General features: G+C 43.7%; 1 protein-coding gene across 4 annotated transcripts in view; it reads left to right on the forward strand.

The window, feature by feature from the left end:
* LOC138261570 (cyclin-dependent kinase-like 4) overlaps window positions 1–25,513 on the forward strand; it is a 1,634,859-nt gene that overhangs the window by 509,657 nt on the left and 1,099,689 nt on the right. For all 4 annotated transcript variants that reach the window (XM_069210650.1, XM_069210649.1, XM_069210648.1 and 1 more), the window contains exon 3: window positions 10,677–10,798. In XM_069210650.1, coding sequence (XP_069066751.1) covers window positions 10,677–10,798 — 122 coding nt within the window. The remainder of the gene's footprint in view (window positions 1–10,676; window positions 10,799–25,513) is intronic.

The following is a 25,513-nucleotide window of genomic DNA, read 5'->3' on the forward strand; positions in this document are numbered from 1 at the left end:
TGCGCTATGCACCGTATTGCTGTAGGAAAATTCAGCTAGAGAAAGAAAGTCTGACCAGTTACTTTGAGTGGCATTGCAGAAACACCGTAAGAATTGTTGGAGTCCTTGGTTCAAGCGTTCAGTTTGACCGTTGGTTTGTGGATGAAATCTTGATGAAAGTGATATATCAATGTTCAGGGAGGCACAAAAATCTTTCCAAAAACGTGAGACATGTTGTGGTCCTCGATTAGAAATAACCTCTTGTAGGAGGCCATTGAGGCGAAAAATATCCTGCATGAATATATGACTCATTTCGGGGGCTGTGGGCAATTTCTTCAAGGCTGTGAAATGCACCATTTTAGTAAAGGAATCAACAGTTACCATGATGACGTGATGACCTGAAGAAGATGGTAGAGAACATATGAAGTCTGTGGACAGGGTACACCAAGGAGCTGAAGGAACAGGTAAGGGCATCAATAATCCTGCTGGTTCAGGGTATCTTGGTTTGAGCACATACAGGACATGCTGATACATACGTTTCAGCATCGTTCTTAAGGGTAGACCGCCAAAAAGAACGTAAAAGCAGCTCCTGGGTCTTCCTAACTCCATGATGCCCAGCTACAGGAGAATCATAGCACATCTGTAATGCCTTGGTTTGGACCTTCTTAGTAGGTAAGAAAAGAGCGTCTTGATAATAGAAATAATCTTGATCTTTTTGTAGTTGAGGAGTCAACTTATTCCATTCTTCAAGTGGAAGATACTGGTATTCAGATTTTACACAATCAAGAAAGGACTGAGTGAACCCGATGATTCGACTGGATTCAATGATGTTTGGAGAGGAGGTATTGGTGCTTTCAGGATAACGACGGGATAATGCATCAGCCACTAAGTTCTGGGATCTGGGAATGTAGGTTATAACTAAATCATATTGACTGAAAAAGAAAGCCCACCTTGCTTGACGGCTATTACGACATTGGAAGCTTCTGAGACATTGTAGATTACGATGGTCCGTTATCGCTTCAAAAGGTTGTTTAGTACCCATGAAAAAATGTCTCTATTCCTTACAGGCTACCTTGAGAGCGATGTAACTCTTGTTCTAATACTGAGTAATTGCGCTCTGCTTCTGTCAGTATGTGGGAGAGGTAGAAGATAGGATGTTCCAATCCATCGACTTCCTGTCTTTGAAGTAGCACTGCACCTATGGCTCTCTCAAAAGCATCAGTCATTACTATAAATATTTTTGTAGTGTCAGGATGTTGCAAGATAGGTGCTTGAGTAAAGGATCGTTTTAGATTTTGAAAGGCCTTTTCTGCACTATCAGTCCAGACAAATCCCTTCTTCAAATTTTCTTTCTTAATAGTCTGGGTGATAAAACTTTGTTGATGGGCAAAGTCATGAATAAATTGTCGATAAAAGTTGGAGAGCCCCAGGAAGCACTGAGGCCCATATTTATACTTTTTTAGCGCCGCATTTGCATCATTTTTTGATGCAAAAGAGGCGCGAACTTACAAATTACAATTGTATTTTGTAAGTTTGCGCCGCTCTTACGTCAAAAAGTGGCACAAATGCTGTGCTAAAAAAGTATAAATATACAGGCCTGAGTTTCTTTAACAGAGGAAGGAGAAGGCCAGTTCAAAATAGCTTATACTTTCTCTTGATTCATGGCTATTCCCGTCTGATTGATGCAGAACCCTAGATACTGTACTTCAGTCTTGTGAAATTCATACTTTTGTGGTTTACAATATAAGTGATTCTGTCTGAGTCTTTCCAGAACCTGCAGTACATGTTCAGTATGTTGTTCAGGGTTACGGGAATATGTTAGAATATCATCCAGATAAATCACCACGCTCTGATTTAATAATTCAGAAAACACGGAATCCATGAATCGTTGGAATATAGAAGATGCATTGGTTAAGCCAAATGACAGGACACGATATTCGTAGTGACCAAATGGAGTACGAAAGGCTGTTTTCCATTCGTCTCCTTCTTTGATACGCAAGAGATGATAGGCACCCATTAGATCTAATTTAGTAAATATCTTGGCTCCTTGGACAGCGTCGAGTATATCCCTAATCAAGGGTAAGGGATAACGATCCTTGATTGTTATCTTGTTGAGGCTGCGAAAGTCAACACAGGGACGCAAATCTTTTGTCTTTTTAGGAACGAAGAAAAGAGGAGCCCTTGCAGGAGATGAAGAGGAGGCAATTAACCCATTCTGTAGATTGTCATCTAAGTATTTTTGAGTACCTTCTTTTCTTGCTCTGTCAAGGAACACATCCGACCAAATGGAACCACTTCATCTGGAACCAATAGACTAGCACAGTCATAGATAGGATGAGAAGGTAGGACGGACTTACAAGGCTTCTGGAAAACATCAGAGTATTCCTGATAACAACTAGGTACACCCTGTATAGTATTAATAGAGCTGTAGTTATTCTTAGGAGAAAGACTTAACCCTTTGGGAGACCAATAAGAGTTCGTGGAGTAGCAATTCTGTTGACAAAACTGCGACGTCAAAGATATGGATCTTGTTTCCCAATTGATATATGGGTTGTGCCTAGTCTACCAGGGTAGTCCTAAAATCATCGTATGGTTTGGTGAGGATATGAGATCACAAGTAATATTTTCCTGGTGTCTGCCAAAACGCAGACAGAGAGTAGATGTAGGCTCCACCACTGGTCCTGAGGTTAAAGGAGAACCATATACAGTGTGTACTTGTCCTGGTGTTTCTTTAGAAATACGTGGAATACCTCTTTCTTTGGCCCAGTTCTCATCCAAATAGATACCACTGCCTCCACAGTTCAGTAGAGCAAAAAGCTGCTCTTCCTGACCTTGTGAACCTTGTACCGTAACGGATAATATAAACAAGGCGGAAAAATTATCTCTAGAGGAACATTTTGAAGGTACTTCTGCTCCTCCCGTCCCCTTCCTCCTCACAGGGGGGCGGGAGTTTGCGTTTTCCGAAGGCCTGGAGGGACGAACTGGACAACTAGGGATCAGATGACCAGCCTTGCCACAATATAGACAAAGACCCTTTTGCCGTCTGTCATCTTTTTTCTGAGTCAGATAAAGGACCACAGACTAGATCAATCTGCATGGGTTCTTCCTCTGTAGATTGAGATGCTTCAAGATGAACCTCGTGAGACCGTCGACTTGTGGTACGGTGTACTCCAGACTGGTACGGTAATCGAGTTCTTCGTCTTTCCATCTTAAGTTCTCCCAGCCTATATTCTATATTCATTGCTTGGTCCATTCGTTCTTTTAGAGATCGAGTTGGAGTGGAATGTACCAATTCATCTTTTATTTCCTCCTGAAGTCCACGGCGGAACAGGGTCACAAAAGTGCATTTCACCCAAGGGGTTTCAGCTGCTAACTGTTTGAAACGGGTTGTATATTGTAAGACATCCTGATTGCCTTGCTGTATATCACATAATGCTTCTTCAGCAGCTGCCTCAAAACCAGGTCGCTCGAACATCTGCCTGAAGAGTTTTAGAAAAGCAGGATAGTTATTTAAGACAGGATCTTCCACAGAGACCAAGGGGGTCGCCCATGCTAGTGCGGGACCTGATAAGACGCTGATTAAATAACCCGCTGTGGCCTTGTTAGAAGAGAATGTAATCGGTTGAAAGGCAAAGAAGACTGTCAAAGCGTCCAGAAATTCTGTAATCTTATGCGGGTCTCCCTAATTACGAGGTGTTAAGGTGGACACAGGAGGGACATCCATTGATCAGGAAGACAAGACTTGTCGTAGTGCGGTATTCTCAGCCCGCAATTGTTGTAATTCTTGAGCTTGTTGTTGCACTGTCTGAAGCATGACTTGTGCATTTTCTACGACGTCTTCCTGCGATCCTTACATGGTTATCGCACAACGCAGATTCATTTGGCGTTGCAATCTGTCACAGTCTGCATGTCACTTCCCACCGTTGGCTGAAGAACTTGAAGGAGCACCTGGTCTTCTGCTGGTTCTGGACTGACCAAGATAAGGGCGACCCTTTCTAGTAGCCACGATGCTGCTTGACTGGAAACACCTAAGCCGACTGTACCCTCCAGAGGAAAAAAAAATAAAAAATGTGGAAAAAAACTCTAAACAGGAACTCCTGAAAAAGAGGAGGAAAAAATAATGACAAAATAAAATAAAATGGAATGATCTCTAACAAGAACAACAGGAACTAGAGAAAAACACGAAGGAACAGGAGCGAGGATCACCACCAAGCGGAAGTGTTTGCAACGCAAGAAAAAAACAGAACTGAAAGGCGTATATACCAGGAGACAGGAAGTGACAAACAAAAAGAAAGAGCGATACCATCTTGGATTGGGAAAGCCACATAGAAAAGAATAGGGAAAAAGTAGTAGTATAAAAGGAAAATGAAAAAAAGGCATGCTGGGAAAAAGAACACCAAGAAGAAGACAATATGGACACCAGAATAAGAAGAGAAGTAAGGTGGAAAGAAAAGAAGAAGAAAAAAGGAATAATTAAGAGGATTCCCCCAGGTAAGGAAGGAAAAAAAAATATCAGGAAAGCAAGCTGGGCAAGCGGCGCGAACGGGAGTACGAAATGTGCTGTCTGGGCCGCCTGCGAGAGAAAACATACAAAAATGCGGGCCCGACCGCGGCTTGGAGAAGGGACGGCACGGTAGAGCGCAGAGTCACAATAAGACACTCTACTTGACGACACTCCACTCGACTACATTCCACCTGGTGACTCTCCACTTGATAACACTCCATGATTTGAAATACAATTTTATAGAATATTTAATGAAAAAAACAAAGGTTAAAGCTTAGTTATAGTTAGGAAAACATTATTCTTTCTGTACAAATCCAATTTAAACTATACAAACCTTAGAAATTCTAAAGTTATAGTTATAACTTATGCCCTGTCCGAAACATCCTATAAGTCACACACCTACATACACAGTGTTGTCAACTTGCTAGCCACACTACATTAACTGTAACTTGCACCTTCTCCATGCACTGCTTACGTCCTTTCATATTACATCACTTATAGCATGTTAAATGATAGCATGCCTTACAGAACTCATGACATGGCTAATAAAATCATATATGAAAACACTGTGCATGGTAGAATGCAGAGTTATAGTTAATGATATAGTGTGGTTCTGTGTACAGAAGTGCGCAAATTGTTGATGTTTCAGACGGGGCACAAGAGATATATATATATATATATATATATATATATATATATAGATATGCAAAAGAAAAAATTTCCTGATAAGCATGTTACGGCGCACTTGATTCTCCGGTGGTGCTGGTTTGAGGCAGGACGACCGTATTTCAGAAAACAAAATTCTCTTACTATTATGGCAAGAGAGAACCGCACTCTGTCGTTGTGTCAATAATAATTTAACTTTTATTCCATTAGTGAGATCATGAACAAACAAACAGGAATCCCCTGACGCGTTTCGGTCACACCGGACCTTGTTCACAGGTGTTTCCTGTGTACTGATTTAGCGCTTTAAATAAACTACCCAAAAGCAACAGAAAAAATACTAAAGTTTCACCAAATTATCAAAAGTTACTCCTTAACATCACAAAATATATGCACTTTAGCAAAGAAAAACTAAATAGTTTTTTATATACATATTCACCAAATTGCAACAATGTTTTTACTGCAATCCAAGATGGTTTTCCACTGAGTTCCACATTGCAATGTCTTCTGGTAGATGTAGTTTATAACATCTCCTTAAATTAAATGATTTTTAAATATATTGTGTTAAATCTTGTTTCAGAGACTAAAAAAGATTGAAAAACAATTTTCGAGGTGTATTAACAAATTAAAGGGGCCTTCATTAGTTTTTAATTAATGTTCACATAGGATTCATATTCATTTATTGCCTAAAATGGCACAATCCCCAAAATTAATTTTTTTAAAAGCCCTCACTAAATCCTGCACCTCTAATGTGTAAATATTAATATTTAAATGTTATTCCTTCAGTCAACTTATATTTTTAGCGCCAAAAATGTATGTCTATCTGAAAAATGACAACGGAAGAAAAATACATCTTGAAAATGGTAAAATTAAAATAAATGAGTGGGAACATATTGTTGGCTACGAAGACCCTTATAGGTGTACAAATAACTCTTCATCCTGATTTAATCCTAACGGGGTGAGAGACCGGATATCTAGTATGTATCTGGATTCCAGTTGACGCAATTTCTTTTCTCTGTCACCACCACGTTCTAGTTTTGGTACCTGATCAATTGCATAGAATGTCATAAGTTCCCACTTGCTGTCATGTTTCTGTTCCATATGAATATTGGCCCCAGGGAGGTGGTAGTCTCCGGGGCCCTAATGGGTACAAGACGGGGATCTACTTGGCCCACCTCTTATATATAGGCCAAGCCCCCAGGGAGGTGGTGGCCCCCGAGGCCACACACCGCCTTGAAAAGGGCCTCCTCCACCTTTGTTTTATTTGGCCTGCCACATGGAGGTAACAGTCCCGGGGATCGAGATTGGCCATTGGTAGCGGGCCATGTGTCCCCCCTATCCCCATCATAAACAGGATTGTTTGCCCCCGGGACCTGGCCCACCTGGGGGGCAATGTTTTACAATCACGAGAGACTGTGCTTAGTTTTTACATTTATTTTTTTGCCAGGATGCTGTTTGGCCCAGGGGGGACACCACCATAAGGCCTATGGCATCAGGGTATTCCTACCATGCACCCTTTTTTAAAAAAAAGTCCCAAAATGGCTGCCAACACTTCCTGGTTGAAGCGTGGGTAGTGAATCAGATTTCAACAATTCTATTTTTTTCTAGTTACTAGAAAACTACTGAACGGATTTTCACCAAATCACAAAAAGGGCTCTTTTGGGACCGAGAGCTAGCTTTCTGCCAAATTTGGTTTAGGTCTGTCCAGCGGCTCAGGCTACAGTCATGTCTAAAATCCCTATAAGGAAAACCCCACCTTTCTTTGCCCCAGCTTGACGAATCATCCCAAAACTTTCAAGACAGCAGCTAAACTCAGGTGCAAACTAGTTTTGAATGATTCATCAAATGATGCCAAAGTTATTGGCAAAGCAAAAAATGCTTTTCCTATGGAAACTAGGTCCTAACTATAACTACCTACTGGTATATATATATATATATATTTATATATATATATATCGAGACCAAGGCGGCTCCAATTCAAAGGCACCGCGCTCTCAATACCGGTCCTACCGCTGTGGGCGAGCCGATCCCATATGAATTTAATGTATATCAAGAATTAGAAGTGCACTCCATCGAGGGGAAAGAAAAATCTCGTTTTTATTTCTCTTTTAAAGACTGAAAACAAAAAGAACAATGCGTTTCGACCGTATGATCTTCTTCGAGTTCACATGTTGTTACTATTACGGATCCTATTTATAGTACCACCCTAATTACTAATTACACTGCATTCTGGTAATCGTAGTTTCTAAATATCAAAACAAAAAGTATTAATGATTAAATACATCAATCATCTAAATCAATCAAACAAAATCAATGGTCCAAGTAAGGATTTTCTCATATCCATTTTGTATCCTAATTTCTCTATTGTATTTTTGCAATTCTACTGATAATATTGCCACTAATTTCAAACTCAATAAAATCTACCCTTAAACATTGATTACCTTATATAACAATATGTCCAAGAGAACAAAATATGATGAATCAATTATAAGTGTATCAATCCAACTCTGTAAGGTATATGTAACATGATAGAATCAAATCTATAAATTATTAATGATTAGCTCCAAATTGTATTAGCGAAGGAAAAGTGAAGATATTGTGTATGTCTATAGGTACTCAACCTACAAATGAACATAAAGTTCCTCATCATTATTAATCCCAAAAGGGGCCCTAGGTTTCATTTGTATTATGCGTCTGGACTCAAGTCGTCTTAATTTTTTAACTCTGTTACCTCCTCTCTCATGTTCCGGGATATGATCAATACCATAATATCTCAAAGTTCTCCAATCATTTTGCGTATGTGTTTGTAAATGTCTATCTGTTGCGTATGTATGGTCTTTGTGAGTTATTGCTCTAATATGTTCTAGAATTCTTTTCTTTAGTGCACAAATTGTGCTGCCAATGTATTTGAGACCGCAATGACATTCAATGACATATACTACAAATTTAGTCTCGCAGGTGATCTTATGCTTAATAATCAATTCTTGTCCATTGGAAAAAATTACCTTTTTCAAAGATTGCCCTATTTTGCAAGCCTTACAATGATTACATTTAAAGAATCCCTTTTGTTTCTCCTCTAACCAATTGTGGTCCTTTTCTAGAACAAAATGACTTTTTTACTATCATATCCTTTATACTCGGTGCTTTCTTGTATGAGACTAGTGGCTTCGAGCCAATTAGGGGTCCTAACTCTGGATCCCTACTAATAATCTTCCAGTGTTTACATAGAATATTTTTTATGAAAGTACTTTCTTTGGTATATTGCATTACCATTCTAACTGTTTCTTTTGAGTTCTTTTGTTTGTTATGAAACAAAAAGTCCTCTCGATTTTTAGACCGAATCACGTTTAAATTTTTCTTAAGAATGTTCTCATTATATCCTCGAGTTTTAAATCTTTCATAAGTTTCATAACATTTCGATAAAGAATCTTTTTCATTGGAACAATTCCTTTTCAATCTAATTAATTCACCCAAAGGAATACTATTTATTAAAGAATTGGGGTGAAAGCTTTTACCATGTAATATGCTGTTACATGCAGTTTCTTTCCGAAATACTGTTGTTTCAATTTTACCATTGTCAATGTAAACCGTGATGTCCAGAAAATTAATCGATGTTTGACTTGTGTCACAAGTAAATTTAAGACCTACCTCATTATCATTGAGAATGTTAAAATATTGCATGAATTCATCCCTTGGTCCATTCCAAATAATGAAAAGATCATCTATAAAACAAACCCAAAGCAATGCTTTTCCAGCAAATTCCTCATTATTTTTACTCCACGCTATCTCTCTTTCCCACCAACCCATTACCAGATTCGCATAGTTTGGTGAAAATGAAATTCCCATAGCAGTGCCACATAATTGATGATAAATCTCGTGATTAAAGATAAAAATGTTGTTTTTTAAGCACATATCAATCATGTCTAATAACATCTTGGAGTGCTCTAACTCTGAAATATTGCGTTGTTTTAGAAAATATTCACAAGCATTTAACCCAATTTCATGGTTGATCGATGTGTACAGAGAGACTACATCTATTGTGGCCAATAAATAACTTGGAGGCCAGTCTAAATCTAATAAAATTTTTAGAAGGTCTCCAGAGTCCTTAATGTATGAACTCAAGGTTTTTACAATGGGAGCTAAATAGATGTCTACATAATTAGAAACTCTTTCAAACAGTGAATCACATGCAGAGACTATTGGTCTTCCTGGTGGTGATGTCAATGATTTATGAATTTTCGGTAAGAAATAAATCGTGGGTAGAGTTGGATTCTCTTTTCTTAGAAAGATACATTCCTCACGATCAAGCAATAATTGTTGATACCAACTGTCCAATTTAGTATGCAAAAGAGGAATTCATTTTCTAATCGGATTTTTTATCAACTTTCTGTATTCAATTGGACTGTTTAATTGCCTATAGGCTTCCCTCATGTAATCAGATGTGTTCAGGATGACTACATTTCCTCCTTTATCTGCTGGTTTGATTATAATCCGGTTGTTTTCCATCATGTTTTTTAGTGCAAGGCGTTCGTTTTTTGTTAAATTCTCCACGCTCTTTCCTCGCCTTCGATTTTGTAAGCGTTCCAAATCTTCTAAAACTAATTCCGAATAAAGGTCTATTTTATTGCCTGGAGATAAAGAGGGACAAAACTTTGATTTCTCCTTCAGACCAGATGATATGTGGCGTTTGGTATTGACATTTAGTTGTTGTAAAACTTCCATTTCAGTATATTCATCATCCTGTAAATTATGAGTCAAATCGAATAAAGTTTTAAGATCTGTAACTTGATCAATTGTTAATTGAGTATCTTCCGATTCCTCTCTGATGTTACTGTCTGAAGTAAAACTGTTTTTTTTCTTTTGCTGCGCATGAAATTTCAGCAATTTCAATTTTCTAACAAATTTGTAAATGTCAATGCGGGTATCTACAAAATTATGATGAATTTCAGGGCAGAAAGATAAGCCTTTATTGAGGGTTTGTAATTCCAGCTTTATTAGTTCGTAGTCAGAAAGATTGACTACCAAATTCGAAAATGTTCTTATTTCCTCAAACTCCTGAGAGAGTATTGTCTTTTGCCTATTTGTTTTTGCTCTCCTTGTTTTTCTTTTGTTGATTCTCCCTGATTTGGTTTTCTTCCAATATATATATATATATATATATATATATATATATATATATATATATATATATAGAGAGAGAGAGAGAGCGCGAGAGAGAGAGAGAGAGAGAGGAAAAATACACTAATGTCGCCACAAACGTATCCCTCTCCCTGATCATCTGGGCAGCCCAGAAGAAAACTTTGCTGGGAATTTTACAGCAGACGAAAATCACAGATAGAAAACCTGAATATTCAAAATTTCACTGTCAAACCCCAGATTTAGCTTCAATCTGGTTTCTGGTTAATCAAGAGAAAGGAGTGGGCATGTTTTCAAACTAACAAAGTCAATTATATGCTTAATAAAAAGTTGGGCCAAGATTTCGATACATAAAAACAATAACCCACTGTCTTCCACACGTTGTGTTTTTCAGCAATTGAAGCACAATAACCTTGTGAACCTTCTGGAAGTATTTAGGAGGAAGAGAAAATTGCACTTGGTGTTCGAGTTCTGTGATCACACTGTCCTGAACGAGCTAGAGAAGAACCCCAGTGGGTGAGTACACAGCTATGGACAAATTCCAGCCCTAAGCTCATACCCCAGCAAAACATCTGGCTCCGGCTAAAAGTGCAACACCCTGGGTGTCCAAACAAAAGTCGAAAAAAGCCTTCAGAGTGAAATATATCAGAAAGAAGTTATTCATTAAAATGCATGTTTTGTCACTAGGGAAGCAGTTACTTTTAAAGATAGCCCCAGTGTTCCAAATGGCATGGACATCTAATAGTCATGTAACACATCCCAAATCATTCAGGTACTTCTAAAGCATAAAATGTTATCAACTTTTATTAGAGGGAAAAATGCCAAAAGGGTAGCAATGACAGGTCCCGGAATCGTGGGCACACAATAGATCTCGACAACCTTAGTGAAGGTCTCCACATTGGAATCAGAAGTAGGTAGTGGGAAGCTTTTATCCACAGTGATTGAGTCCTGCCCCTTTAGTTTGGGTAATGAGATGAATCGGGGTACCCAACATAATCCGGCCCAGAATCTGAATAAAATCTGATGAGCAAGCCTCTATAAGAACCAAGATGTAAGACAATGGCAAAGCATAAAAGGTAGTTATGTATTACAGAGCAAGCCTAGGAATAGAATAAAGGGCCTCATTTACAAGACCCTAGCTGCACACTGTGCCAACAAAGCATCATTTTTTTTTTACGCTATGGTGGCGCAGTGTGCAGGCCCATATTTACAAGGCCACGCAAAGCCACCTTGCGTGGCTTTTCATGGCCTTGTAAATATGGCCCCCTTTCACGCAAAACTGAATGAAAGGGGCGTTTCAGGAGTGTTTCTGTTGGTGTCCCCATGCAACACCCATGGAACCTGAAGTAATCTGACATATTCGCAGATTTACACGGCTGGATATGAGTCAGATTCCTATGTCATCTCAGGGGTGGCGTTAAAGTGGTGCAACAGGGAGAGAGAACATTATATTATTTTTACAGTTTTTTCCACTATGTGTGCTGCATTCTACATCACACATAGAAAGAGTAAAACACCATTAATGGTTGTTTATGTGCAGGAAGGTGCTCCTTCCTGCACATAAACAATCATCCCTGCAACACAGGCATCCTTGCACCATGGTGCAAGGGTACCTGCTTTGGCCCTACGCAGTAGTTTGTATGCCAGCGCTGAGGAAAGTACAGGGATTTGTCGTATTTCTGTAAATACGATGCAGCCCTGAACTTTCAAAATGACTCAGTGCGGAGCAGCAGGCTAGCTTGCAGCGCCACTGCGTTATTTCTTCGTAAATGAGGTACTAAATGTGGGGACTTTATACCTTGAGATGGACACGAATATTAGTGATCTCAGTGTGCCTTTAACTTGTGGAACATGAAAAAACAAAATGGCTAGCTCTGTGTGAGTTAGAAAAGCAGTAAAGAAATTTGTGACATATCTAGAGGCGATCAATCCAATCACTGTATTAACAATGGCCAAAGAGGAATTTGGGACCCTAGAAGTTTACGGTCTGTAGCAATAATGTCCTGTAAGTTCCTGCTGCATATGAATTCAGCTGTTTTTAGCCACTCACATTCTTTCCCTGAAGAGTAGGCCTTTTACTATAACGCTTCCCCACCCAATTTTATTTGTCCATTTGTAAAATGTGATGCATGTGACAGGAATATCGGTGTGATGTAATCAAAAAGAGTAGTCTTGTGATCTGGTCGTAGGTAATTATACTGTGAAGAGTCTTTGTAGCTTTTGCCTCGCTGTAGTACTATGGAATGTATTTTATGGCACCAATAACCTCCTGTGTGACTGTCAGCAGTGCACAAGTCCTGAAAAAAAGTGGGGGGGACTAACCAAGTTAGGCAGTATTCAAGTGAGATCATGGCTTGTAACAACAAAGTGTGTGACATCACGGCACATGACATTACACATCATATCACAAGAAGTGGCATCACAGCCCATGACATCACAAGAAGTGGCATCAGATCTAACACATATGTTTAGCAGGTCTATAATGAATACATATGAGTGCATTATAATATTTAACAAATTAGATTTTGTGTCAGGGATGTGCCAAAATGTGGCGCAACCCGATGCAAAATCAGGGCCTCAACTTATGCATTTGTTTCTTAAAACCCTGCCACAAAGAAATTGGCAACAAGGAGACATGGCAGTATATATATTCTGCATAATTGATTGCAAAGTCTGCATTTTAAAATATCTTATGAGGTTAAGGGACTGTGGGGGTCATTATGAGCCCGGCGATCGGTGGAAATATGGCGGTAAGTACCGTCAACAGGCTGGCGGTACATACCGCCATATTATGACATTGGTGGGTTGGCTGAAGCCAGCCCGCCAATGTACCACTCTGACCGCCATGGCAGTGACAGCCTCCGGGCTGGAAATATCTATCTCCAGCCCGGCGGCCGTCACTGTTCCACCCGCAGGATTATGACCCCGCCTACTGCCATGGTTTGCGTGGCTTCCTTACCACCACAAAAACCATGGCGGTAGGCACTATCAGTGACAGGGAATTCCTTCCCTGTCACTGATAGGGGTCTCCCCCACTTCCCTCTCCAGTCACCCCCCCACCATTCCCACAAACATCCACCCTTTCATACATCCATTCACACACACATCCGCACACACTTACAAACAAGCACGCACACACGCATTCACAAAACATAACATACACGCACTCACACCTTCATACATGCACACTTGCATCCAACACAAAACACCCCCGCATAAACGCACATACAAACATACACACATACACGCAACACCCCCACCACCTCCCGTGTCGGAGCACCCACTTACCTGTGTGCAGGGGGTCCTCCGGCAGGCGATGGGACGGGGTGCTGCTGCCAGCAGCAGCGTCAGCCAGCAGAACACTGCCAGGCCATATCATTTCTCAGAATACGGCTGGCGGCGATCTACACCTTACCGCCATCTGCTGGCATGGCCACAGCTGGATTTCCGCCATCCTTCTGGCGGAAATCTGGCTGTGGTCATATTATGGCGGACTGCTGGTATCCACAGCGACGGTCTTTTGGCGGCCGTCGCCACGGCCTGTGTGTTCGGTACATCTCAGGGAACAATATTAATGGTAAGATAACTCTGGAGGTTAAAGTATTTGCCAGAGAGATCTGTGTTTTGTCTATTCCCAGTTTTGAATCAAAGTAGCACAGTGGGTTTAACATGTCTGCTGAAAAGCACCTTATGTAATACTCAGATTACAGATTTTTATTTTATAGAAATGGGTGAGTGGGTTGCTGCTTTTAACACATAGGTCCTTTTGTTATTTGCAGTTGATAAGCTGTAATCCTTCTAATGGAGCACAGTGAGTTATGAAGGACTTGTAACTCCTTCACCTTGTAACCCTCACTGTCTTATGTAACATATCCTGTACAGTGATTTACACACGTAAGGTTTAATGTCAAGGTTTAATGTGTACATTTGTTGTAAAGTGCTCAGACACCCTGCATTTGGAAGAGTACCGCTGTAGCACTATAAAAGAAATAAAACAAAATAGTGGTATTTAAATTGTTATTTGTGTAAATACTTGGACAGACCAACACATCTGACATTCTTATAGTGCATGCATATGTCTTATATACAGGGAATGAACAAAGTCAAAAGACTGCCTATCTTAACTACCTGTGAAGTGATAATCTGTGTGCCTTTGTTTCCCCTCCATTGCATTTAGATGTGAGGGTCCCTATAGCTCCCTGCCCGGATACTACAATAAAAGAGGGCCTGATGGCCCCTTAACTTCGGCCTTTGTTATGGGACCAGCTGGAAAGTAAAGGTCTAATTTACTAGAAACGGCACACAACTAGCGCAGTTGTGAGCCAACATTTTTAACGCCGGCAAATGTCAGATCCTAATGCCATGTGTGTGCCGTATTTATAGAATGGCGCGCCATGGCGTTAGGATTTGGTTAGCGTAAAAAATTCCACTAACCTTTGCGTTGTGTTGTAAAGCAAATTGACACTAGTGCTGCAAAAGTGACAGACTGATTATCGGCACATATTTTGACACTAATCAGCCTAGCGTCACTTTAGCGCCAAAAGCATAAAAAAACTGATGCAAGGCACCGTTCTATTAAAAAAAATACAGGAGACACAGAAAACACCACAGGAGACCCAGAAATGGAGAACCTACAACCAAATAGCTCCCAGGATAGCCCCAACAACCTAGGCACCAGCCAAGATGTCCAGGCAGACACCCAGGAGAAGGGGAAGAGGAAGAGGAAGAGGAAGAGGAAGGGGAAGTGGAGGTTCATTGAGGGGAACACCATTTTGATCAGGGAGGTCAGCATCAACAACAGCTATTCGTCACCTCCAAATTGCCATTAGAGGAAAGAGGCCATATGGCAGTCCATAGCTGACAAAGTCAACAGTGTGGCAGAAACCAAGAGGACAGTCATTGACTGTAAGAAGTGCTGGCCTGATTGCAAGAGCAGAACAAAGGAGAAACTGGCCAGCAACGGCAAGGCAGCATTGTAGACCAAAGGTGGAATCCAGCACCCCAGGAGGAGCTAGGTGACCTGGAGGAGATGGTGGCTGCTGTCATCCCTGAGGAGCTGGTGACAGGAGTCCAAGGACACAACTGTGCAGCATATGACAAACTACAACAATCACAGGGTAAGTCGCAGTAAGGGGCATTGTGGTCACCAGGCAACGTTAAAAGGGGATGGCAGCAATTTCCCAGTGCAAAAATGCACAATTTGCAGGTCCTAGTGTATGTAGGCACACACATGGTGAAACAGCAGAGAGGTTATGTGCACTGACTTCACACAATTAGCACATCCCAGGCCACAACCATCAACTCACTGTCTGCACAATCTGAAGTGCAGCATCAATCAACATTTACCTTATTTTGAGCCTCATCTACGATGCACAAGCGGCACAATGTGCCACCAGAATGTTAGTTTACAAAGAAGCTCCGGTGGTGCAGTGTGCCAGCCCATATGTACAAGGCCACGCAAAGCCACGTTGCATTGCTTTTCATGGCCTTGTACATATGGACATCTTTCACCTTTCACGCATAACATTGTGTCGATTGGACATTCCATGAGTGTTGATTGGGGTGTTCACATGTAACACCCATGGAACCCAAAGGAATTTGACGCATTCCCAGATTTACAAGGCTGGGAATGCATCAAAGTCCTATGCCACCTCAGGGGTAGGATGTAACTGGGGAGATACTTTCATTACTTCCCATGATTAACCTCTTTCTATGTCTGCTTCAGAATGCAGCAGACATAGAAAGAGGAAAACATTGCTTGTGATAATCTTTTTGTACAGGAAGGTGTCCCTCACTGCACAAAAAACACCATCCCCACAATGCAGGCATCCTGCGCATCTTGCACATGGTGCAAGGCTGCCTGCGTTGGCAGTAGGTAGCACCTTGTGCACCAGTGCAGGGGGAAAAGAAAGAAATGTGCTCTATCTTGTATGTAAAGCACATTTCTGTCCTTTTTACCCTGTGCCACCTGCCATGTAAATAATGCTCTTTGTGCCACATGTGTGAGGAAATGGCACAGTGCAGCACAGCCATCCAGCTTGCTGTGCTGCACTGTGTAATTTAGAAAGTGCATGGATGCGTTGGATCCACTGAAATGCAGTGCTTCCCTCTACTTTCCTCAGCGATGGCTTACAAGCCGATGACAGCTCCATTGTAGGCACCCCTGCACCATGTAGCTGCTTGGTCTCACTTGGCCCCACACACACTAATCTAGGATGTCAATCCTCAGAATGGAATCGCTGTGTCACAGGGCGAACAGCTCATCTGAGTGGTTGGTCATGTGTGGGCGATGGGAGGCCTATACACATAAGGATATGGCAAGAGACATATCTATTGCACCCTGCATGAAACTAAATTGCACCCAGTTGATATGGTGGGCAGGGGAGTGCACAAAGATGTCAGCTGCCATGGAAGGTACCACAGGAACTCAACACAAATAATCAATTGGAGGGTGGGTAATGTGAGAACTGCACAGCACTGGACCATATGTGTACAAACTAATGATTATGTGTGGGCATGGTGGGACACTGCTACTGCTCTCCATGGTAGGTGATGACTCTTCATGGCAAAATGACATTTGGTTTGAACAGGGAGTATGTGCATACTGGGGAGGTGGGAATGGACATGTGCACTGCATGTTACCTACACAAATATGCAAGTGCTACTGGGTCTGACTGGGCAATGCTTGTGCCACACTTGGGAAAGCATGGCACAGAAAGGCCCTTTGAGGGACTACAAACTACATGTCATATGGACCCGGGGGAACATATGGCACAAGCCAGGAAGGAATATTGTACAATAATGTCTCATGGTGCCACATGCACAATTTGGAGGAGGTCAAACAGGTATTTGACAAAGGGATACCAAGAAACACCTAACCACCACAAATCATAGGATCCACAGAGGAACTGAAGTGGCTGGGCCCACTGATGTGGTTTTTAGATGGAGGGGCTTGCCACCAATCACAACACCATTACAATTTGGGGTGATGAGCCCAATATTGCTGTCTAAAACAAATTATCATGTAGTACCACTGTATATGGACATGCATGATCGACCTGTTGTAGGGATGTGCGAATGCAAGTATGAGTTCGGTAGGATCAGTGTGTGACACTTTCCTGTATAACAGGAATCAAAAGGGTGTAACCTGAGGAGGTCTGAACACATACAATGGTGTGGGCCTGAGTCATATGATGTGTGACACTCTGAAGATAGACAACTCTCATCAGGATGTCATGGGGGGACTTTGAGTAAGGTAAACTACACAGTAGGATATAAGCCCATCTCCTCAGAGAAGGCATACAGTGCCTTTGACAACAATTAGCAATGTACATGGTGAAAAAATGTGCATCTGTACCCATGCCCAGCAAGTGTACTACTTATCACTGTCCAACTCAGGGCCCCATGTATGAGGAAAAGATGCAACGTGGTGCTGCACCCCAACTTGCCAGGCTGCGTTGTAACATTTCAAAAGTGCAGGGAACCGATGAATTCACCAAAATGCAACACATACCATTACTTTCCTCCGTGATGGTCTACTTACTGCTTCTTAGCACCAACACAGGCACCCTTGTACCATGGTGTAGGGGTGCCTGTGTTGCAGGGATGAGTGCTTATTTGCTGAAAGGGACACTTGAACTTGAACAATCATGAATGTCATCTTCCATTTTCCACGTGTGCTGCAAAATGCAGTAATCATTGAAATTGGAAGAAATAGGACATAAAATGTAAAATCTTCACGTTTTACCACTGCAATGTCACCCCTCAGGTTGTGGAGGAATCTGACACATCTCCAGATATCCAAATCTGGGCACGAGTCACATTCCGTGGCATTCCATCAGTGTTGCTGGGGAACAACCATAGCAACACCCATGGAACTCACCCTGTATGCAGTGTAGCGCATTAAAGGGGTACCGAATTACAGGGCCATGACAAGCTACACATGTCGGCATGGTGTGGTCTTGTAAATCAGGGGCCTCTATACTGAAGCATCAAGTCCTATGACCCTCCAGTTGCATAGTGTGCTGCTATGACCCTGGAATGAGGCTTTGAAAAAGTGCTCCCTTGGAAACCTTGCATGTAAACTTGAACACTCATGTCAACATCTAGCAGAACTCAACATTAACTTACCTCCATTTGATTGCAGAGGATTACACCATACCTCCCTGCCCAGCTGCTTGCCCTGGACTTCTCCGATGATGTAGATGACCAGCTGAAAACCATACATCGGGATACCCTCTATGAAATCCTAGGTGCCATACGGACACCATCTCCGGGTGCAGGGAGGCTAGACAGCGTTGCGGGCTCTCCGCCTGAATCTCCCAACATACAACACGTGCCAGCTCAAACACCTCCCTGGACTCCCAGGACCCAGCACTTACATTTTAAAAAACTGCGGTAGGAGTCCGGTGGGAGCTGGCAGATACGGTGCGGGTGGGGATGGAGACTGTGGTGGGTACCCTAGAGGCAGTCCTGAGGAGCCTCAGTCCAAATGAGGACATCATATCATCCATTGGACGTACGAATTCTCCACTTCCTGGCCTCCAGCAGCCCCTGGCTGACGTTGCTGGTGTCATCTGGCTCAAGCATGGGGAAATGCCCAGCCTTGGTGCCACCAGCGATGCTGCCAACAGGCTAGGGGCAATACAAAATGACCTGGAGTCCATGGAGCGGAAGCAGGACTCCCTCATTGCCACTTAGGGTGTTCTTCACTGTGATGTTGCTGCAGTGTTGCAGAGCCTCAGGTCCTCCTTGCTGCTATTCTCCCTCATGTGTTCCCAGAGATGAGAGCTGCCATGTACACAGCATTCACATCTTCAACCCCTGATGTGTGTGCACCTCCCTCTACTTCAGCACCTACAACATCCCAGTTATGGGAGTCACTGCATACATCAGAGGATGAAGATGTGGAAGGAACATCTTTCACCAGGAAAATTGCCTGGTAGCTTTTCTCTGTGGGACATGGCCCCTTTCTCCTTTGCCCTGTGCTAAAGATCAAACCAGCATCAAAACACCTGGTACTGTCCTCAAATGGAATCTCCCACTGTTGACCTCTCGCATATGTGGACTGGCATTGTGGCCCGTCTTCCCTAATGGCAATGTGGTCCACCTCCTCCTCACTAAAGCACTCCTCTTCTACACATGCCCCATGACATGTCCACCCCCATGGACTCTGTCTGGATATCCAATGGCCACACACATCTATTGGGGTTGTTTTCTCATGGAATGTACGTCAGTACTACACGTAAATTAACGTGAATAACATCCCTCATAATAACCTTGATGTTGTATATGTGTCTGAAGCAAGAACACCATGATTATGTTAGACTGTGTGATGCTAACACACTGACTGCTCACCTAAGGGATATCAGTAGATTGGAATCCGAGAAAAAGACACACAGACTGACTGAACATACTTGGAGGATATGATATGTACCTTGATGAATAAAAAGATGTGGGGCTCCTAAGCATGTAATGTTACAGGTATCATGCAGTCATTGTGACAGATGATGTAATTCACACCACAATTGGCTGGGTCTAAGCAAGGACAGTAGCAAAAAAATCACACATTGATGTGACAACCAAATGTTGCTAGTTCAAGTCAGTGAGGGGCAGGCATAAGTGTGTGAGTAAAATATCCTTGATTTAATGTGAGTGCTATGACAACAACAATCCACAAATGCATGCCCCGTTACTTACCAACACAGAGCAAATGTACATGAACACCTGTTTTGGGATGTGTATCATTTAACATCCAGATTGACACTTACATTCATCAATGCTGTCTGTAGATTACTGATGGGATCCCATAGCCAAAATGACATTGACTTGCCCATAGGCAAAACATTTTGGCATACATCTCAAAATACTGTTCCCAAGCCAAAGGCATGTATCTAACACAACCTGTGCAGACATGTGAAATCCGAGGCAGAAATCATGATGGAGAGCATAAGCTAGGAAACCATAAATTTAATAAGAATAAGAACACTTAACAACAACTAGCTAATCTACCTAACGTAACTATCCTAACCTACACCACCAAATCCTATATTATCTACTACTAACTTATATTATCTTAACTTATCCTAACCATGTAACACAACATGACATCAACCCCCCAATCCCATTAAAACACATTGGTAGACAAGGACAACAGCAACTACACCTATACAGAAACTAAACATCTATGCCTAAATATAAATATATATATTTACGTATTTTTTAAAATTGTTTACAATTGTTTTAATCCAAACACCTCAAACATTTACCCCCTCGCCTACAACCACCCAATAAAAGGAAACCCCTACAAAAGAACCCACCCCTAATAAAAACAACTGTGGCCCTCATTATGACATTGGCAGTAAATTTTGAATACTGCCGCACAGCGACGGGCTGTCAACATACTGCCGTGGAGGCGAACATCCGTCCACCAGATTATGACATACACACACAAAAAGGACAGAAACCAGCCACAACCGCAAACCGCCAGACCCAACGAAGGCGATAAACTGTCAGAACTAGCACATCTTGTCACGTCAATCCCAGAGATAACTGCACACACACACACACACACACCACAACTACCCATTCATCCGTCACGCACCACACACCCCACCACATCACATCACCCTCTGCACAACACACACACCACACAACACCCATGTCCCCACAAAGGCACCCACGTTTCACTGAGGAGAAGTTGCGGGTTATGGTGGTCAGTGCAGAGCCAAAGATGATTGACGCACAGGTACATCAGATCTCCATTGCAAGAAAGATGGACCTATGGCGGAGGACCAAACCCATGTACAAGGGACAACATAAGGAAGAGGTGGAACGGCCTACAGGGAAGGTGCATTCCATTGCAGCATGGCACCAGCTCACCATCAGGAGGACTGGTGGTGAACCCCACTGCCTCCCCCACAGTTGACAGAACGGGAGGAGAAAGTCTTGGCAATACTGCATCCTGAGGGCCTCACTGAAGTACCCAGAGGACTGGACACTGGTGAGTGACCCTTACCAACCCACCACCACCCATACCTGCATGCCGTGTCACCCTCTTACCCTGACTCCCTATACCCCACTCCATCCCACACAGTGCACCACCCCAAATTTCCACACCTAAATGCCATACCCACTGCAGGCACATCCCTCCCAGCTCTGTATGCATACCCACCACCAATGCATGGACAGTATGTAGAACTACCAATCCCACAATCCATCACCATATACTACCAAAGGTGGGAGGACAACATCAAACCCATAGGGAAAGGTAGAAATGCAGAATATGTGACAGACAATCACCCTAACATATCACTTACATCCCCACAGGTGCACCAGCCAATGTTAGCGGTGAGGAGATGCCACAGCAACCCAGTCCCCCACCAGCAGATGCCCTCAGTTATGACAGGAACCCTGGAGGACTTGATCTGGATGAACTCCCTGGCCCATCTGGGACCACAGGTCAGTTGGCTACCACATCCCACAGCCAGTCCACCACAGGACCCCCCCTCAGACTCAAACACCACAGCAGCTAGCCAACGCTCTCAAACCTCTGTCCAAAGGATGCATCAATCAGTAGTGTGCGTATCTGTACAGGGACCAGAGTCGACACCACACAGGCAAGATAATGAGGGTCCTGGTGTAAGTGGGAGTGGGCACACCGTTCAGGGGACACAGGCACAGGGATCCAGGGACAGTTGAAGGACAGCTGTATGCCAGGGGGAGGCCAGGCCCAGGGAACCGACTGCCCAGGAGTCACTCACAAATGTCCTGGGAGCATACCAACAATCCCAGGACAGGATGGGTCAAGTGATCATCATCATCATGCAGGAGAACCAGTGGCTGCAGGGGGAACACCACCAGGAGGTCATGCAACAATTGCAGAATTTGAATACCACCATGGCCTCGATTGCAGGGCAGCTGAGTGACTTGGCAAACATCATGCGTGAGTACACAACACACCAGTGGCCCCCTTCCACCAGCCAGTGTACTGACCAGCACTCCACATCTGCTGCAGCAGGTGGACAGGAGGCCCTGCCACAGGACTCGCAGGCCACCAGCACTCCTCCCCCTGCAAAAGGTAAACCACCCCGCAAACTTTCCCTGCGACCCAGACAGACACCAGAGACAGTTGCCAAGACCAAGACCACCGCCAGGAAATGAGCCCCTCCAGAACGTCCCCCTTGTGTTTCACTGATTCACCTTGTTCACATTAGACTGCCATTGTTCCCCTACCTATGGACCCATGGACACTGGACCTGTGCTACAAACAGACTGGCCCACTACACTGGACTTTTCCCAACCATCACCCCACTCTATTGCACTTTCTGTTGTATTTTTCTAATTCAAATAAACACCCTTGAACACAACTAGAGTAATAGTGCTTTATCAGTAAGAAATGTGCAATGTATTGAACTGTATTGAACTGCATTAACCTGTGCAAATGTCGTGTAATGTGTTAATCCATCCAACAAATGTGTTCCAGCAGTCTGTAGACATTACATCAGTACACTGTTGTGACCACACCATCATATGCAATAAGGGAAAGTATAGGTGACAGTCAGTTGGGATGCAAAGGTAATGAATTCCACAACACAACAGCCACACAGCACAATACTAAAAATGGAGACATGTATTGATCAACAGTCTTACTCGAGTGTCATTGGAAGTACTGCTGAATTATATGTGTCCTGTTGCCCACGTCCTCCTCCTCCTCACTGTCCTCAGTGTCCACTGCTGCCACAGGTGCATTGTCACCCCCCCCCCCTGCAGATAGGGCACATGGAGTCTGACCACCATGATCTGGCAGACCTTCTTAGGGGAGTAGCATAGGGATCCACCTGTCAAATGGAGGCACCTGAACCTAGCTCTCAGGAGACCGAAAGTGCGTTCCACAGTCCTCCTGGTACGCCCATATGCATCATTGGACCGATTTTCAGCCCCTGTTCTTGGATTCCTAACAGGGGTCAACAGCCAGGACAGGTTTGGGTAGCCAGAGTCACCTGGAAGAAGTGAGGGACATACATTAGCCATGCACAATGGCATGGGGTATGTCTCCAGTAGGCATACACTGACATACATTGGGTGGGAACTCAAGCTCACCTATGAGCCACACTCTATGCCTATGTAGTTGTGCCATCACCTGTGGGACGCTCCTATTCCTCAAGACATAGGCATCGTGCACAAATCCAGGATACTTGGCAGTGACGTGGGCGATGTACCGGTCAGCAAAACACACCATCTGGACATTTAGAGGGTGGAAACTCTTCCTATTTCTGTACACCTATTCGTTTGCCCTGGGAGGGACTAGGGCAATATGGGTGACGTCAATGGCCCCAGTCACATGTGGTATGCGTCCCATTGTATAGAATCCAGCCTTGACAGTGGGCAAATAATTAACCTGGGGGAATGCGATGTAGCTGGTCATGTGTTTGAGCAAGGCAGCCAAAACACTTCCAAGCACATTCGAGAACATTGGCTGTGACATTCCTGCAACCAAGCCCACAGTCACCTGGAAAGAACCAGTTGCCAGGAAATGAAGTACTGACAGTACCTGCACAAGATGGGGAATTGCTGTGGTCCTACGAATAGCAGGTATCAGATCAGGCTCCAATTGTGCAGACAGCTCTGTGATTGTGGCCCTGTCCAGACAATAGGTGAGTATGATGTGCCGGTCCTCCAATGTTGCCCAGTCCACAAAAGGTCTGTACACGGGTGCTTGCTGCCTCATCATATTCCTCCTCAGTGGTTGGTATCTAAGTGAGCCAAATGTAAAAAAGGTGTGACAGCAGGGCCTATGGACACACAACATCATAGTACACAGATAGTACGCATACTGGCGGTGGCCAATCCTGAGTTGGATGGGAGCTTGAGGGCAGCACAGCAGCCACAAGGGGGTGACTGCAGACTGTGTGGTATACATTTTTTGTTGCCTGTCTTGGGATTTGGGTGCATGGTTGTAGCCAGTGGATACCCCAATATGCCAGTTTAGCCATTCCTGCATGACCTTGCTTAGCTATGTAGGGTGGTATGCATTTTTCATATTGCTAGGTAGCTAGCGTGCCATGGCAGACAGGTCTTAGTTGGTCCCAGTAGGTGTGCAGATGATAGTGTTTGGGTTCCTTCCTGCTGTAGTACCTAGGCAATGGTTTGTCACAATGGTCCATACTGTGCAATGTAAGCCCCAAGGAGTGAATGTGATGTGTATGCTGTTGGTGCTGTGATTGACCCTGTGTTCCATTTCCTTCTCGCCCCTCTCTCCTTTTGTCATCCTGTCCATGTGTGCTTTAGCATCATCTGGGGAAGGAGCAGGGGCACTGGCAAGTGAGGGAGCTGCAGCCCACGGGACCCAAGATGTAGAGTCCACCGATGCTGAGGGCACCAGTGGAACGGAGGGTGAGGGAGCACCATGGGGGAGACAGGAGCAACGACATCCGACTCAGATTCCTCCTCTGATGGAAGCTCCCTGCTGGTGGCAGACCCCTCTGGGACCACCCCAGCTACAAGATCTCCTGCCACGCCCATACCAGCACCGTCCTCCCAGTAGCTCCCCACCCAGTTGCAGGGCAGCCAACCATAGCAAATGCCATCCATGGGCTGGCATTCAAGATGTAGCAATACAATGCCTTCCTGGAGGGCATTCACGGTGGCTTGGTGGCTCTACAGAGATCGTTTCAGGCTCTGGCCTCCTCTCTTATGGCAGCCAGTGTCCCTGTTTCTTCCGTCCCCCCTCCAACTACCTCTTCCCAGTCCCTGTCTCCTCTCCCCCAACCCATCCCACGCACACATTCGGACAAGCATGCACTCAAAACAACAGGCACCATACTTCACTCCACAAGCACACACACAGACAACACACAGATGCACAGACAACAGCGACTGCCTCTACTGTCTCCCCATCCTCTTCCTCCCTCACAGTCACACCAGCACTCACACATGCATGCACTGCATCATCAGTCCCAGATCCTGCCCCCTGTACAGCCTTGCCCACAGTCACCACAACAGCAGACACGCAGACATGCACCCCGTGCACCACATGCGCTATCACCACCATCACGCCATTTGTGGACTTTGGACTGGCCAAGGCCTGCTTGTAAATATGTAACATTATTTAAATGTATGCTCGTTGTCCAACATGATTACAGTGGTTGTACCAGAGGTATGTGCCCTAGCTTTCTTTGCTCCTGGGTTCTGTTGCAGTCGATATACTCTGCAGATTTTTCTGGGTGTGTG

The sequence above is a fragment of the Pleurodeles waltl genome, chromosome 10 (genome assembly GCF_031143425.1).
Source record: "Pleurodeles waltl isolate 20211129_DDA chromosome 10, aPleWal1.hap1.20221129, whole genome shotgun sequence".
In the NCBI taxonomy this organism is placed as follows: domain Eukaryota; kingdom Metazoa; phylum Chordata; class Amphibia; order Caudata; family Salamandridae; genus Pleurodeles; species Pleurodeles waltl.